This window comes from Zootermopsis nevadensis, unplaced genomic scaffold, assembly GCF_977971745.1.
Source record: "Zootermopsis nevadensis isolate Lab colony 2312 unplaced genomic scaffold, Znev_1.0 Znev_ptg000061l, whole genome shotgun sequence".
Classification (NCBI taxonomy): domain Eukaryota; kingdom Metazoa; phylum Arthropoda; class Insecta; order Blattodea; family Termopsidae; genus Zootermopsis; species Zootermopsis nevadensis.
In genome coordinates this window covers 24205514-24223383 of record NW_028259192.1, presented here as the reverse complement: position 1 = coordinate 24223383, position 17870 = coordinate 24205514, and the positions used below count along the sequence as shown (strand labels likewise).

Below are 17870 nucleotides of genomic sequence, written 5' to 3'. Positions count from 1 at the left end.
GGGGTGAAGTGCGCGGGGGGGTGTAGGGCGCGGGGGGGTGTAGGGCGCGGGGGGTGTAGGGCGCGGGGGGTGTAGGGCGCGCGGGGGGGTGTAGGGCGCGCGGGGGGGTGTAGGGCGCGGGGGGGTGTAGGGCGCGGGGGGGTGTAGGGCGCGGGGGGGTGTAGGGCGCGGGGGGGTGTAGGGCGCGCGGGGGGGTGTAGGGCGCGCGGGGGGGTGTAGGGCGCGCGGGGGGTGTAGGGCGCGCGGGGGGGTGTAGGGCGCGCGGGGGGGTGTAGGGCGCGCGGGGGGGTGTAGGGCGCGCGGGGGGTGTAGGGCGCGCGGGGGGTGTAGGGCGCGCGGGGGGTGTAGGGCGCGGGGTGTCGGCCCAGCGTTTTGAACCCTTATGGGAAATCTGGTTGTGGAGCCTATGTGGGATAATATGGGGATTTTTGGTGGGGAATCCTGCAGGATCGTGGGTAATATTATGTGGTGAATCCAGGGGAATATCCTGGGAATCCTGGGTTGCGATCGTGGGAAATTCTGTTGGAAATGTTTGGTGGCAGATTCTGCTAGATCTGGGTAGGGAATCCTTGGTGGGGATCCTAGGAAATCTGTGGGGAATACTAGGATGGTCATGGGGAGTCCTGGTAAATCCGAGGAATCCTGGAGGGGGTTATAGGGGATCCTAGAGGTGATTGTCTTCGGGGATCCTGCCGTGGTCCTAGAGGGCAGTGTCCCTGGGGTTCATCAGGGAATCCTGGGGTCCTAGGGGATGCTGTGGTTCCTGGGATATGGTGATGCTGCAGGGATCCTGAGGGGATGGTCCCGGGGGGGGGGCGATCATGAGGGTTGGCCCAAAGAAGGGGATAGCCCTGGGAAGGGGTGCGACTGGGGTAGTGGCCCTGGGGTAAAGGGTGTGGCCCTAGGGTGGCTGGCTAGCAGAAATATTGGTGAGAAGATATAACCTTGAGTTTTAAGACCAGTATCTACGAAACTATTGGGCCGAATTTGTCGTGGTTTCCTTGACCTATACGTGACCTCATTTTGACATGAGTATGGTCAATCAGGTATTTACCGTTTGGCATAAATACGCGTGAAACTTATGAATATGAAACTTGAGAATTTTAAAGACCTCTATCTGGCAAACTATTGGGGCGATCTTGTCATGACCTTGACCTAACAGTGGCATCAATGTTACAAGAGAATAATCACTCTGATAACTGATGAAGATGTGAGGGCGAAATAATGTACAACAGTGGTCCCCAACGCGGTGCCCGCGTTGATACGGAAAGAGGTTATACTGAATAATAAAGGCCGTTCAACCATGAACATTATAAAATCAATGCACAGTTCTCTACGTACCAATGCCCATCTTGACGATTGCGAGCAGCAACATCATCCTACTCTCCCAAATTTGAAAAACTGGCCGATGAAATGCAGTGCCAAACATCACACTAACTTCCCACTTGAGTAATAATAATCGTACTTATAAAAGTACGGAATTTTGATTGCGTGGTTTCTTGTATCATTAAACGTCGAAGTATTTGGTGTCCATTTCTTATTTGTCCAGAGAAAAGAAAATTTGGCTTTGTTAATTGGTTGGCGCCCGCCACGATCTCATAAACTCTCAAATGTGCCCTTGGGCAAAAAACGGTTGGGGACCACTGACGTAAGGCAATACATGCCAAACATTATCATCAGTGCGTTTGGTGTAATCACGCACGTCTGCTGATATCGAAGTTTCAACGTTCCTACGTGCGGATATCCGTATATCCCATGTACACATAAGATCGAGATTAGATACATTTCTTTTGTACATTCATGTATGTCTGATGGTACTCATGTTGATATGGGTTGCCATTATCCACACATTGAAGGCAGATTCAGATTTATTTATGACGGATTTTGCTCGACTGTCTTAACTACCACGCACCGTGGGACATAGCCGCAGAGCTCGACCGTCCATGTACGACGCAGTGCGAAGAATGAAACAATAAGAGAAAGGGGAGGGGGGGAACTCCAAATTAAAATATAAATAAACATCACGTACAAGCAGCTTACCGTGTCTCGTTTGTGTGCGGTGTGCGGTAGTTGGCTGCCTGTGTTCTGAGTCAAAGTCACACGGTGCGTGATATCTGACTGGCTAACTTCTTCGGTGCGTGCTACTTTCCGCGTTGCCTGACAGCACAAGTCCCTCGGCGATACCGACTACATAAGAATAAAATTAAGAATATATATACGCATGTGTATATAAATATGCATATATATTTTTGAGAGAATAAGAAATTTTGGTAGAATCAAAAAAGAGTAAAAACATAATATAATAAGAAATCACATAAAGTACGTCGCCGTGGCTTTTGTGTGTGCGCGCGAGTGCGGTGCATGCTACTTGGTCGGTCGCGTTCTGAGGCAAAGTCAGACGGCGCCGATACCGACTTGGTAAGAATAAAAAATAACAATATATATGCATACATACATTTTTATGTACGTATTTATATATATATTATTTTAAATAAGTGTTAGCGCGCTGTCACGGGGAGGCTGCCCGTGCCTCTGGCGGCAGATTGCTAGAGGACAACTGCGTCTCTATCTCAACCACACCCTCCCCTTCCAACTCACGTGACATGTGACGGACGACCTTGAGATCATCACAAGGAAACCCAGACAATGATTACGAGAGAAATGCATCTGGGGCAATGACAGAACATCATTTAGAAGTGGTGGAATGATGACTGTAGGTGCTAAGGAGCTAGTTGCTATGAGAAACTGGCAGGATGCCGGGGCCACCAACCTGGTCGCAAATACTTTGAGTGGACGTGGGGATTCCCCACTAAGTAAAGGAGAGCCCACCTAAATGTTTTACCTTGAGGAAACATCTCTCCATGACACCAGCAGCAGCAATCTCAATGTAACACGTAGAAACAGAACAAAATAAAGAGAGCAATTCTACAAAAACATTTCTTTTGTATCTGACATTACGTCATTAAACAGTTTCACGAGACGCGGTTTTCGTGCACGCTGATTACTGAATTGACAGCAATTTCTGATTGAGGTCACAATGTTTATTAAGATCCCGGGACCCCTTCAACATGATAATCATATGCTGATTGACTACCCAATAACATGATCAATAAAACGTGCAACAAACGAAGCTACGTTCTACCTCCAAGATTCAAACGCAAAGGAATCTTCACTCGCAGACAGCTCGAATACAAACATCCGGCAAAAGATCTGTACCACTTAAAGTCCTCTCCCTTCCATTTCAGCGCGGATTCTTACAGTAGAATTGAGTTCTAGAAATAAAAGGAGGGCAGACACGGATTTCGTATTGTATGCTTTTCCTTCCCGATTTCTGCCCTCTAAAAAATAAATGAGGGTTTTCGTGGGTGGAATATGGGAGCCAAAAGATGAAAGAAGAAGGGGGTTATGCAAAAACGTATTTATGAGGGAGCAGCCAAGGTGGTCCACTAATAACACCAAACAGAAATCAAAGCACTTGAGTCGAAAAAGAAAAATCCAGCAGAATAAATGAAACCAAATTTTTAATCTTTATGTAGAGCAAGTTTTGTATTTCTATTTAAAATTCTTAGGTATATGCTTATTAATTTATAAAGTTATTTTTCATACTTGTATTGCAGAATCTGGAGTTTATGTACATTGTATGAAATGCCATGTTCTACATCCTTTGGCTGAGTCCAAAGGATGATCTATGTAATGTAAATAAACTCAGCTCTAACATACCTGAATACCGCATTTCCTTACCCAAGTCAGCCAAAAATTATAAAAAACATTATTTCTTTTTCAAAAATTTCGCACCACAACCTGTCTCTAACAAACCCGGTCTCTGCTGGACTCGGTATCTTCAACACTGGCTGTGCCTCACCCAGTTTCTACCAGGCCAGCTCCTTGCAGAGACCGAGATCGAGTCCGGCAGACACCGGGTGATTTTTAAAATAATGTCCAAAGTTTCAAAAAATGCTTTAAATTGTCCAAAAAGCGCAAACAACTAAAAAAATTGAAGAATTTCAACTTCAAATCTTTTTCAAACATTTCTTTTCGAAAAATTTTCGTTTTCTGCGCTTTTTAGACAATTTAAGCATCCTATCGCGCTACGTGCCCAGCCCATCACACACACACACACGCACAAGGTGGTTGACTCTCCTCGATTTGCTGCACCAAGAGTGGAGCGAGGTTCCAGCCGCCCGCACCCACGCACGTCTCTCCCCACCCGTTGGACGTGTGCGAGAAAGAGGCACTCGCAGGAGCTGATTTTGATATGAGAACAGTCGCACGCGAAAGAGTCGAGCGTCGGAAGTCGAGGCGCTACACAGAGATGCCGGCCTGCCTAATCACCTTGGTCACTTTGGTAAGTCACAACTGCAATTCGCCATAGAGCCCAGGGCTGCGTGGCTTCTGTGAACCTCGAACACGCGTAACATCAGCCGTACTGCTCCGGAGTCTCGTGACCTAACGCACCCACCAGAGACAGTTTTGCAAGTGTTGCAATCATAAGGCAGATTTTATAAGACGAGAACTTTGAAATGCCGTACTACGAAGCAGAGCTGATAATTTTCACTATTCTTGGCTGAGAGGGATGGGCGTAAAAACCAAAGACGAGAGAGGGGCGTAGAGGGTGAGGATTTGAGGTTTAACGCACAATTCAATTTGCTATTTTAATATCGAATAAAATTAATGCAGTTGAAACAGGTAATTGCAATGTCAAGCAGGAGATGTTTACCAAAGCGGTCCAGCGAGGCTGCTTCAAGGCAGAATCAGGCCACAGTAATGTAGCTGTTGCATAAATATCTTCGAAGCAAAAGGAAATTTAATTATAAGAATGTATTTTTAAGCAGCTGGTAAACTTTGGAGACGACGGTGGCTGTTCAGATACTGGACCAGTAGAACTCGTGAACAATCGCGTTACGACCTTTAAAAAAAAAAAGAAGAACTGGAAAACACGTGTGCTATCTCGGTATTTTCCTGAAGGTACTGAGTAAAGCCACGAAAACTCTCCGACAGAACAGCCGGTCTCCGGACCGAGATCTGAACCCGGGTACTCCGAAATACGAAGCTGGAAGCACACTGCACTCAAGGGCTTTCCTAAACGATCAAGTACGTTCCTTACGCATCCATTGTCACCAGCTGATAAGGTCAGTTCAAGTAACTGCTTTCCGACTTATCTCTCGAAATATAGTTACTGCCTGAAATGCATCGCGAATTCGACGTATTTATAAATCGGGTCATTCAATGTCGCTAATCCCACTGTTCCCTTACAAGTTAGTGGTATCGCCGAAGAATGAGTTTGTGGTAGCCTCCTACTAAATTTCGTCAAAATATGTCCGCCGGTTCTCAAGTTGAAAACTTTTCTGGGTTAATCTTTAATGCGATGCAAAATTTGGTCTCTCGCAACACAGACTGAGGTTGAGGCAAAGCATTCTCTGTTTAACTGTTCAGCCCTGAAGAAGGAGACAGTATGTTTCTCCGAAACATTCGGCTTACAAATTGACATCTTCACCGCCGCGACAGCCTCAAATCCTATTAAAGCGAAGACTCTGACGAAAACGAACCACTTGCTTGCTTTCTGATGCAGATTAGCAACGCCGAGTGGGCGAACGCGAGGCGATGCACTTCAAATGGGCATCACGTCCAGTACTCACTTGACTTGAACACCCCTTCGAGTCCACTACCCGCCACCTACAGTTTCCTTCTCCGTCGTTAGAACTACGTATTAGGAGACATGACGGGAAACAATTGCATTAGCAATTTCGTTGCAACTAAAACTCGCTATTCGCAGGGTTTAAGGTGAACCTGGCTTTCTTCTGCGCTGCTGAGCCCCGCGGCTCAGAAGTCCCTGCTGCCTCCACCATCAGGGCAATGAGGATACGTTTCACTTTGAGCCAGGAAGCCGTGTTGCTGCCTTGGACTCGTCTAAATTGTGTGCAAGGCGAACTCAACTCCCACCGCTTTTGAAATGCAGAGCAGTGGGAGGTGACGCGAGAAGAACTTGATTCTTATTAACAGCTCAAAAGGCTACATCCGGTATATTTTAGGTGGTGGTGCTACAGACTTCTGTCCGGAATGGATGAACTTGTGGGTGTCGCCATGGCTAGCAATTCTAGGTTTTAAAAATTGGGATCGGTTTGCGTTGTTTATTTCAGGTGCTGATCGGATTTGCAAATCCGTATCAGTTCGCGATATAACGATAAATCCGGTACAGCGAAAGAGGAACGCGAGCCTATTACGAAATTCTGGACTGGGCACAAACAGAAGGAGCACTAACAAATTTGAACGAGAAATTATAGAGCATTACTCAGTACGAGGAGCCGAAATAATAGAAAGAAACTTGTTCGTAATCGTAAAATTATTACATGAAATTACTGTTGGCAAACAATTCAGCCCGTTTTTGTACCGGTGAAATGGAGGGAGGCGGCAGCAGACCGACCGCCCCCAACCAAATTACGTTCCTTGTCGCCTGTCAACCAAGACGCAGACGCAGAGAGAGAGAGCGAGGCACAGCCGACGATGGCACCGCCAAAGTTCCTGCCGCAGAACGAAAGTTTCCTTCAGATACGAGATTATTCTCGCAGCGCGTCTACGCGGCAGCCCTTGTTGTCGGGAAACTTTCTTTTCGTACAAGTTTCTGGACATTTGTGACATCGGCAGAGTCGAAAATAACTTCGTGTTCATGTGCGTGGAAGTGTTTCTGGGATACCGAAATTTACATATAATTTTCGCACGGCTGACAAGTTCGTATGAAAAAGCCGCGTGTTCCTGAAACACCAGGTAATCAGACAGTTCGATCAATGACCACGGAACGTGTCTGCGGCTTGGGCTCACGATATTAATTGGTCTTTAGAAACTAATTGATTTGGTGATAAACAAATTTCTGCATCACAATCGATACTATTACAGTGCCTTGACTATTGTGGAAGTTCCACAACTGCCCTGTAAGTGACTCGAAATGGGAATATTTTACGCGGCAGTTCAAAACATAATTAAAACACGGCGCTGTGCTGTTCAACGACTGAAGGACCCCGAATAATGATGTAATGGTGAGGTCACCGGCACTGTCGACTCTTCTGAGGAAACCGCTGTGATCGGTGGTAACGGCGACCTCTGGTGCCATGCAACGCAGGATGTGCGGGTCACCGGGCGTCTTCGTGCTGCTGTGCTACAGTGCGGTGAGTTGGGCCGAGTCCTTTCAGATCCTTTATTCATTAGCCTGAGAAAGTCAGCCTGAACGGGGTATAACAGGCGTTTCGCCTCCTTCAAAGCCACGAGCCAGATAAGCGAAAACGTTTACCTCAGCTCAGACCACGAAACGTCGGATGAACGACGAATAATTTAATAAGATGTGGTTTGAAGGACACGTGGCCCAATACGGCACTACAACGGCGACTCAGAAAAACAAAGTCTCCGGGCCTCCCGAAAAAGAAATAAGCACTCGACTGCGAATTTTATGCTGAGGGCTTCGACTCGCTGCTTGTAGCAATATAAAAACAAAAATGACAAGGAATAATTTTTATGTCGCAATGAAAATCTTTCGCGCGAGACGCTCAGGAGAGGTCGTAGTGGCAAACGTCTGTCCGACGAACTGCCAACTGATAACGGACTAGAAGAAAAGGCAATGCATGGACGCTCCCACATCACCACATAAGATTTTTGAATTAAAGGTGTGTCTTGTCTCGTGCTTTACGTAATGTGACGTGATTATTAACCTTTTAAGTTCAGTTTCCGACTAACGACTGTAGTGAAATATAATTTATATAACTGCATAAGAATTATGATCTGTTCCTGTTTCAATGCTAAATGTTTATAATCACTCGCAGTGCCACAAGGTCCAATACGCCGCCACAGGCAACGAAGACAGACTCCTCCGAAATTGCACTTCATATTTTCTGGACAGGCCCGGCCCCCCTTTAAACACAATCAGCAGTTAATGGAGTCCGGAACTGTACAAAGTTGATCTAAGACTGGCTCAGGTACAATTTTCTAATAACATGACATCTCGATCAGCTCATTCTCTGTTATTTACGTGTAAACAGACGGGAGGCATTTTGTTCACCCCTCAGTTTGTCAACAACTGGGTCCAAAGGTGGACGAGGCTGAGCTAACCTTCCCCGTCGTCCGGGTGTTGCAACGCGGTGCTCCAGTTGCGTGCCGGGACCCTTTGCTTCGTGTAGCTGCAAAGGGCCCGAGGGCGTGAAACTCGGCGACCTCATAAGCATTTTGTTCCGAATTACACTTCGATACTACCGGAGGTGACTTACAACACACGAAGTCAATATTTCTTCTGTCTGTTGCGAAACTGTACTCTGCCTCTCCGCCTTATAATCAACGACAGTTAATTACACTGAACGCATGACGGCGGGATCGCGTCCGTCCGTCGACGTGTTTCACCCCCGAAACTACTAAACGCAATTCAGTTTCACGCACGCGCAAAAACGCATCGACGCAGCAAAATTCTCGCGCTCAAACCCACGTCACCGACGTCGTCACAATCATCGAGTCCGCAAGTTTGAAAGTAGGCGCAAATTTTCTCTCAAGTCTTTGTCCTGTTAACCAAGTTAGCCTGATTCGCCTTCCAGCTACAGACTGTGAAATCATATTCCGGGAATGAATTGTAATTGTGTTTTAAGCACCGTTCGGCTAAGTCAGATGGGACGCTTTGTAAGTTGAGGCCATTCCGGGCCCGTTTATCTGTCAATGCATTATAACGTGATTATCGTCTTCAAAAGTTCCGGGGCCTCGTACCGCACCATTTCACTTCCAGGACGTCTGTAAGGCTATGAACGTAAAAGAACGTCTCGCGGTGTGTGGATCGGGCATTATGGAACAACCTTCCTGTCCTGTCCCGCTGGAGGATGAGAGCAGTCGCTCAAATCTCTTTTCTAGCCGACCTTCCGAACGTGAAGCGAAATGCTACTCGAACCTTGACCCGTTGGGAAGTTACGAAATGACATGGGAAGTTAACGGTGACCTCCTGGAGGCAAGGCTGCACGCAACACACGCGAACCGTCCCAGTCTAGAGCCGGACCACGACAAAAACACGATGAAAACAATGGACGAAGGCAAAGCTGAATTCAGGGCACGTGACGTGGTTGGAAATTTTAGACAGTCTCGTGACTTCTGTTACTCAAACAAAGCAAATTTCCGTGCACTGCACAGAATTTTGGCGTAGAAGAACTTTCCAGGAAGGCGGCGGAGGATTTCGCTTGCACTGAACTGGTTCGGCGGTGAGTGTCCTCGGTCTTCCGACTGCCAGGACAGTCACGTGTGTTCGCGCTTTGGCTTATTTATTCAATTTGAAGTTCTCACGGCGATGAAGCTGTCAGCATTTGTCTTGTGGGGTACACACCGAGGTTTCGGATGAACGTACCGCCTGGGCCCTAGCTCAGCTCTGTAGCAGTGGGAGGAATGCGGAAACTGTGGTGTTGATGGAATACAACGGCTACTCCGAGTGAAAGCACTCACCAAGTTCTCATTTGTGCTTTTTGCGAAGTCTGCATGCTGTCCACGTCAGAAAGTCGACTGCTCGCCGGCAACGCGGCCGGGATCAAATATTTTCACTTGGCGTTGTATGCAGAGCAAGGCTCGCAGTTGCGACGTTTCAGAGGTAGTTGCAGCCTCCCTTCGGGTTCTTGTCTGTTGCGCCTTGCAAAATGCTAAGGTGAGCAGATCATGTGACGTAACACAGAGAAAGAAGGCGGCGGCGGCTGGGCGTGGAGTTCCCAGAGGGCAGTTGCCTTCAAACTGGACACGACCAGGTTCCCAACCAGCGGTCCGCATGCCAAGCACATTTTCCCCCCAACAGTCAACCACCAGAGTAAGCAACTGTTCGTGTCACTGATGGTCAAATCAAGAACTAGGACGGGTCGTAGTGATGAACACTCGCATCTGCCTTTAACACAGGCCAAATGAACTTGTGTTTGTGCTGAATGATGGGAGGAAATAATTTTCGGTCGAAAAGTGAGTCGATTAGCCGTGGCAAACAAATTTTAAAAACTGCATTTCATACTGACGATGTAGCCATCGAGTTACTGTCATAGAGTTTTTCTTGAGAAGCAACAAACCTAAAAAGTCGCGATGCATCCTAGAAAAATGTTTCTCGTCCACACACACGCCCACTGTCGATCTGCGTCATTACATCCTCGCGCCTTAGACTTGCACTTTTCTCGATGTCGTGTCGCCAGACAATCGTCGCCTGGCCATATAAAGGCAGACGTCATTTCTGCGGTCCGCTCGCTTCCTTATACAACAAATCAGCCATCAGGACAGGAAGTGTTTTCAGGGCACAGAAGTCGTTTGGTTGGACATCGCCTCAAATTTTCGCCTTGTGCCCCTGGGACAGGGTAAAACGCATTACTGGCTCGCAATGTTATTTTACAACAAAATGCGCATTCTTACAACTGTAAATTTCAGGATTTCGTATTCAGTGAACTGAAATTCCTAACACGTGGCGGAAAAGCTTCCTTCTTTGGTCGGTGTGCACTCGGTTTTCATGTAGCTCGCCTTCTTGCGACGCCAGTTAAAGCAAACTGAATAAGCCACTGTCACGTCTGAGGAACGCAAGAAACGGGAGGCGACAGACTGGCAGGATCCAGGAACAATCATAACATCTGACAATCGCGGCTTAGAAAAATCTATGACGTAAGTTCAGTTGAGGGAAAGTGCATCTACCGTTAGGGTCACGAAACAGACTCAAGGCAATCCGGTGTGGGTGGAAGACGCCACAGTGACGTGGCCGACCTAACCTTCCTCTTCGCTCACGCGTGAGCCGAGACTGAGAAATTGGTCCAATAGGAACCTGTGACGTCATGAAGCCAGGGCCCAACGCGTGTCTTTCAGTTGGGCCCCATGAGAAGCCGACTGTCATCTTTAAAAGAACCCTAATGACCATTTTCGTGTTGATAAGAGCCAGTCGCTGGTCTCCGACCTAAGTGAGCTGAATTCAGAACACATTTAAGACCCGTTTTAATATTATCCTGCAATTACAAGCTGTATCTTCCGTTCTGGTTTCCCGGCTAACACTTTGAATGAATTTCTCAACAAGACAGAGAACTCGGCTCTTGCCACAAAAAACCTTAATTACTGGGTCAGAACAAACATTTCCATTTCCAAGTTTTTTCTCGTTTGTCTGGTGAAAGTCGTAATGCCACGAGCCGTGTTACAGTTCCATTGCATGCGAGGGGAACGACCCCTTGCAGTCAGGGTCGGGCCACGATGGTGTCGCCCTACGCTGACGTCAGCCGTGCATGTAGCACGCACGGAGGAGACGTTTAATGACGATCTTTACACACACATGTTACATGATCCCTGGTTCAAACCTCGGCTGAGGATTTTTGTGGTTTTTCTCAGTCCCTCCAGGCACATGCCGGGATAGTACGACGACCGCTTTCCTCCCACATCCCTTCCAATTCATTATTCACTCTATTCGCTATACAGTCTGGCGCCGTTAAATAACTACAAGCATTCGAGCGTCCATACGCAGACTTGAAAGGAAGTCCGCTAAATCAAAATGTGGATAGCTCAGGGGCTCGAAGGGCGTGAGAAAATAAAATTGTGTAGTGTCAGTGGTTTTACACGTGAGGCTGTGGCTTTAACTTCCACGTATCTAGCAATTATTTCGTAATAATAATTATGTTTCTGCGGTGAATCCATCAGCACAACATTGTCTCATAAAATTGTTTTCGCAAACATTAATGTCGAAACGGGCTGCTGCTGTTCACCCAGCAAATTAGAAGTTCTTACCTTCGCTCTCTCCGACTCCTCGAGGGCAATTACTGCGATGTTGCGAGACGCCAATCCGTGGGCCGCGGTTGTTTGATCTGAAGCAGAGAATAAAGAGGTCTTCAGAACGAGCCCCACCTTTAAAATGGTAAAAGCAAATGCCTCTCACCCCTGTTTAGTGCCGAGGTCTCTCCCCCCAAGTGCCTACATGGCGTGTAGCGGGACAGCTTTACTTTTTCCTTTTATTTTGATAACGATGGTTTTCCATTCCCTGCCCCCCCCCCCAATCGTTATCTGAAGAATGGTTGTCGTTGCCACTTCCAGCCCACGCTGCCTTCATCGTCCGTCAACTCAACAGCTCCAGGAAACATCAGGACAAAGACGTGCAACGTCGTTTGCTTAGGGCAGGGGCAAACAATGTCAAGTTCTCAGGCCCTCGTCTTCATTGTATGTTAATTCTTCATCAGAGGCGGCGGGCACAGCTCGAGCGAGCGAGCGAGAAGTACGTTATGACGTGAAGACAACTTAACCTTGCAGATGACAGTGAGTGGGCGTGTCATTAACATAAACATTCGATCGACTAAATTGTAACCGGAAACGGAGTGGTCCGGATTTGATTTACTTTACTATCCTGAGGTGCTGAGGAAAGGCACGAACAGATCTGTCAATAAAATGTCTCCTGCCTGGATTCGAACACACTACTTCCTGAATGCGGGTTCAAGCACCTTATAGTTGTTCCGACGTCCTGGATAACATGACCCCCCACCCCTCGCAATCCGATCGGGAGTCCCGGGTTGAAACGAAGCCTTGTGTTCCAGGTGGCAGTCGCTGGCGTGACGTCAGCCAAAGTGGCGGGATCTGGCGGCATGGGAGGCTGGAACACCGCTCCGAACACGCAGTACCACATACAGACCGACGAGGGACCAGAGCGGTACTTCCGCTACCAGACGATAAGTGGGCAATATCGGAAGGAAAAGCGACTTCAAGACGGCACTGTCGTCGGGACCTACGGATGGGTGGACCCGAACGGTTTCCTGAGGCTCCGGGACTACGTGGCCGACAACGCGGGTTACAGAGTCGTCCGTACGAAGATGATGTTCGTCGGGAAGGACAGCGGCGTGGAGAAGAAGAATCAAGTCGTGACGACGACGACGACGACGACACCGGCCCCTCCGCCATCTTATCCCGACATTTCCTCCAACTACCTGCAGTACCCCTCATCCACTGCAGCAAAAGATCTTTCCAGCGGCAACGCGAACCCGTACGTGCTAGGAGGGAACGCACAGTACCCCCTGGTGTCGGCCAACAGGCGAACGTACGACGTGCCGAACTACGCCTCTGCTTCCAGTAACGTGCCGACGTATGATGGGATCTCGGCGACCCACAACGGCTTCAGATATTATCTGCCACGCCAGTACCATGAAGAGGAAAACAGTGGAGCCGAGAGCAGGGCGGGCAGCTTCGGCTACATTGACCCATTTGGTATCAGGAGAGTCATATATTACAATACAGCACCAGGAACTGGGTTCGTGCACAGGAAGAACAACAGATACGTGGGCTTCAACGCAACGCCATACGATCCTCGATACTGAGAAATGAGGGCACTGCGCTTCGGTGTTCTTTCAAACCTCGGTCTGCACTGACCCTCCGACACACGCGATGCTAGGTTGCGGAATTAAACTTATCTTTTTCAAATTGAGGCCCTTCTGCTATACTGTCGTCCGCCACAGTTTCCCACCTAACCTAAGAGACAGATGACGTATCAATTTTCTTCGGAATATTTTTCAACCTGATGCTTATACGACGATATAAAGACGCGTTTACACGGTAATTATCGTGCCGACTTCTTACCGAGATCTAAATTTATCCGGAGATTACAAACGAACAATCTCGGTCTTGCGGTTCATTGTCTATTTCCGTGCAACGGGGCGGGGGGGGGGGGGGCAAAGGTACCGCCCAGCGCAAAGTTTACACTGAAAACGTGCAGCCCCATCACCGCGCGTCCTAACGCAATCCTGTTACGTGCATTTATTCTTCAAGGAAACATAACGAATCACAGCTGTTCGTGCGACCTCGTCACGGTATGACGTTTTAATAAGCCAGCCCGACAAGGCGAGCAGAAGCAGACCATAAACAGTATCGTTAACATGGAACATGATGTCACCGTTAAATCCCGTCCGCCCCCGGTAGGATCCGCCCACAAACCCCGATCAATCAGCAAACATGACTGGTAAAGTCAGTTTCCTGTTTTGAAGGTAAAGGTCTTGCGATTGTGGACAGGCGACGGCAACTCCCTGCGAGTCGCCTTCTGTGCGAATAGCCCACAGAAACAAAGGACGGCCAAGTGAACTTGCGCGCACAAACACGGAAACAGCTGTAGTCAGGACCACTCGCCCCTCTACTCAGCCAGAAGTTCAGCTCCGAGATCCCAGAAAATAAATTATATTTATTAGAACACTTTTGATAGTGGATCTATAAAATAATCGTGCCACTGACCAGGTAACATGATGGCCTCTGGCTGTTCAGGTATCGAAGGATATGGGTGTGGCGTACTGGAATGATCTCGCACTGAGAGACTGAGTAAAACACGAAAAACCTGCCGAGATTCAATCCGCGGCTCCTTCGATTTCAAGGCTACAGCGCTGCCTGCTCGGTGGCCAATCCTGGCACAGAACCCGAGTAGCCACGACGAGAAGCCAGCAGCTACGCGTACGAGCTGCACCTCCTACAACCGCATTTGGAGCAGGATTAAAAAATGTCTGCCTAAGAGTCTCTAGGGCGTGATGTTTTGCTTGCCAGTTCCGGCTACAGGCACACCTTGGGCTGTCCAAGTTTGGGCACGAGAGCTCCCACTCACGTACGACGCCAACCAACGTCGAGCTGATCTTCGCGGACCAAAAGCGGAAAGCTGCGATGCAACGCGCAGGGTCACCATCACAAAAAGTAGTTCCCTCCATCATCTTGAGCCCTACCAAGAAACAACATGGCGGACGCACGAACATCTGGGCCAGTGATTAAATGTGCACCTCCCCCCCCCCCCATTTTTAACCTGAGAACAGAAGCAGATGTTTTGTTTTAAAAAAAAATAGACGATGGACACAGTCCAAGAATTTAACGATCCCAATTGACATTTCTTGGATTGCCGACGCCTTCAGGCTAGGCCTTGGCCTGAATATTGGTGTAGCAAATCACGAAATTACTCCATTGCATCTAAATTCAGAAGACTGCGACCAGCCACGTCCACTGGAGTGCAAATATTGCCTGCGCTTTACGAGTCCTACGGGGAACTCCCCACAGGGTGTTTGAAAAGTGCAGCATCAGAAAAACATGGAAAAAGGGTAAAGGCTCAAACCCTGTAGAACGAAATTCGAGGATCGCGAATGTTTCCGTGGAGACGCGCCTACATTTTTGGTTTGTAAACAAATAAAAAGAACGCAGAATGGCGCTGTGTGCCGATCGATTAAAGTCTGCAAGCTTCGTGAGAGTGCAAAATAAAACCGCTGTCACTTATTTTCAAAACGCACGAGTCGGACTTCATTTCAGTGACTAACGGGTACAACTGTATCGAAAATAATTCAAATCTGAGTTTTCCCTTTTATACGCGTTTTGTCCGAGTGTTCCGGTTTCTTAACCTTCGTTCCACAAATCTGAAAGTTTCAATTACCAACAGTGGTACATGATTCAGTGTATTTAAATACGAATCATCATTAACCCCGCGTCGAAGCACGGTCATTGCTACAGGTTGTTACGCAAACCGTCTTCCGAAGAGCAGAACTGAGTAATTTTGCGCCACGCCAGAGTCCACTCGAAATTATTTCTTGGTTCCTTTCACTGTTGATGCAACAGCCAGTCCCTGGAAGCGAACCAACGAACATCCGCTGCTCTGTTACGAAACGCAAGGTCGCACGACTCGGCGGCAGTCGCAACACGTTCAAGATTCTGAACGAGAGTACAGAACTGCGCTGCGATACAAATCGATTCGCGTCGGACTCGACAGCTCGCAGGCAACTAAACCGCTCAGTGAAGTGAAGTTTCATGCCGAGTCATCGCTGTGAATCCATCAGCCGTGAAATGGAAGTCGACAGCAACGAAAATTTGGTCAAGCGATGAATAGAAAATGTTCCCAGCCCCGTTACTGGCTTCACACGCCCGTGTGAATTCCTAGCTTTCAGCTGTTTCTCACGATGGACGACCTTAAAAAACCAAGACAAAATACGAGTTTCATACCCCAGTCTGTCACAGAAACGAGCAAAGGTTTCTCTGTGCCACTGATATACAAATCGGGACCTGTTGGTACTCAATTTATACGATCCTGTTTGCTAAGAAGAAGAAATCACGTAACACAAGGAAGTAATTTGCTTTATCAATATAAACACAGAAATGTGCATTTTAAACTTTAATTGGGTGTGCAACGTCTTCCTTCTGTATTAAAACTTTAATAATAGGCCTCCTCCTAGTTTTAGTTTAACTCTATGTTGTTTTCATAAAATAAAAACATTTTAATTAACCGCACATAACAATTTGGTTGATAAAGGTTTGTGTCTCCCGAGATGCAAACAGTGTCATAGTTTACATTACTAACTACTCGTGACGTTGTTGCTTAGCAACCCGCAAGTGCTGTTGCCCAACTGAATGTTACACCAAAACAGTGAAATGTTATTGTGGTCTACGCGCACTTTCGTAATATCTTGCTCCAGTTCTGGCAGCCAGAGCAGGCGAGGACAACGCTTATTTAACTTGGAAGAAGGAAACATAAAAAGTTATCTAAGATTTGAGGTTGAGTATGAAGATTTCTGTCTTCTGGGTCGTTGCGCTGCGTAATATGAATATTCATCGCCCTGATGATGGAGGCAGTATGACCTCTGAAACGTTGGTCAACATCGACCAGACTACACGGCGCAACAACCCAGAAGACAGAAATCTTCATATAAAAATTATACATTTGTTTTGTGCGTGTCGCATTTACGATATTGTTAATCAATGTTCATTTTAATATTAAAACCGAACGTGTATTCGCAAAACCAACTTGATACAAAAATTCTAATGTCCTTGAAACTGTGTAATGAACTATGGTTACGAGGTCGTAAATAGGACTGGGCTGTTTCTACAAAACAGCCACACCTGTTGTAATAACAATGCGTAATAAATATTCGTACAAGCACTGTTTGATTTGTTACTTTATTCGAAGACCGCCATTATGTCATTTTGGGAGATGAACAGTGGGTCCCAGCCCATCGTAACAATAAAAGATGGGGGCCAAAGATGATAAATATCCACACAAAGTGCTGGTTGCAAAACCTAAAACAAAGGCCCACTTGGGAGACCTGGAACGAGATGTGAGGACCACTAAAACGTATCTGAACGAAACAGGATGGTAGGGCGTGGTGGATTGGAATCATCTGGCTCAGAGGCAAGCTCTTGCCTACGCAGTTCTGCATAAAAGGGACGGAAGATCTTGGCCAGTTGAACCACTACCAGCTTCTCAAGTCGGGAAATGGAGGTATACCACATGCATTCTTAACATCGGCTCCACGCCCCGGCCGCTTTAGCCCTCGTACCCATTGTCTAGGACGAGTGCGGTGGGCCCTAGAACCCGTGCAAATGCTCCTCAAAAACTCGAAACCCTGTCCTCCAGCCTGTAGCGTAGTCGCTCAGTGAGATTCGATATTGAAATGTTCGATTCTGTCCTAAAATTCTCGCCTGTCAAGGTCAAAACGAAGTAACTTCTTGGCCGTAAATAATCTGAGTTATTTTTAAAACACAAAGGATTCTTGGTCCTAGAAGCAAACAAAAGAAAGTTAAACGCAACTTGCCGGGTTCTTCTCCCCGCGTCACTGTACCAACCAATCTCGCAGTGAGAAAAACAGAGATGCCCCACTCAATTCACTAGAAACAATTTCGAGTCCCAAAGAAATCAATGCCATCTGCCAGTGTAGCCCCCAAAACTGGCCAGAATGTCATTCCTTAGGTAAAATCGGTTTTTCTCATCAACATCACCTCCAACGCGAATGGTGAACTACGACCTACACGTGAAAAATAATTTAATGTAATTACGATGTTATTGTCGCGTTTATCAAATACATGCTTCTCGTGTCATGTTAAATTGTTATTAATTGAATCACAAGTTGGAGATCTTGTGTGGTTTAGGTTAGACGTGAAAA

At 47.3% G+C, this 17870-nt stretch overlaps 1 protein-coding gene across 2 annotated transcripts; it reads left to right on the top strand.

The window, feature by feature from the left end:
* The first annotated feature begins 4205 nt into the window (after nt 1-4205).
* Nucleotides 4206-16875, top strand: LOC110840497 (uncharacterized). Of its 2 annotated transcripts, XM_087340834.1 has the most exons (3): nt 4267-4345; nt 6892-7160; nt 12528-16875. In XM_087340834.1, the coding sequence occupies exons 2-3, from the start codon at nt 7104-7106 to the stop codon at nt 13299-13301; spliced, it is 831 nt and encodes a 276-aa protein (XP_087196960.1). In that variant the 5' UTR covers nt 4267-4345; nt 6892-7103; the 3' UTR covers nt 13302-16875. The 2 variants fall into 2 exon arrangements, with proteins under 2 accessions (XP_021941267.2, XP_087196960.1); XM_022085575.2 differs by lacking the exon at nt 6892-7160 and having other exon boundaries at nt 4206-4345.
* Nucleotides 16876-17870: the final 995 nt, after the last annotated feature.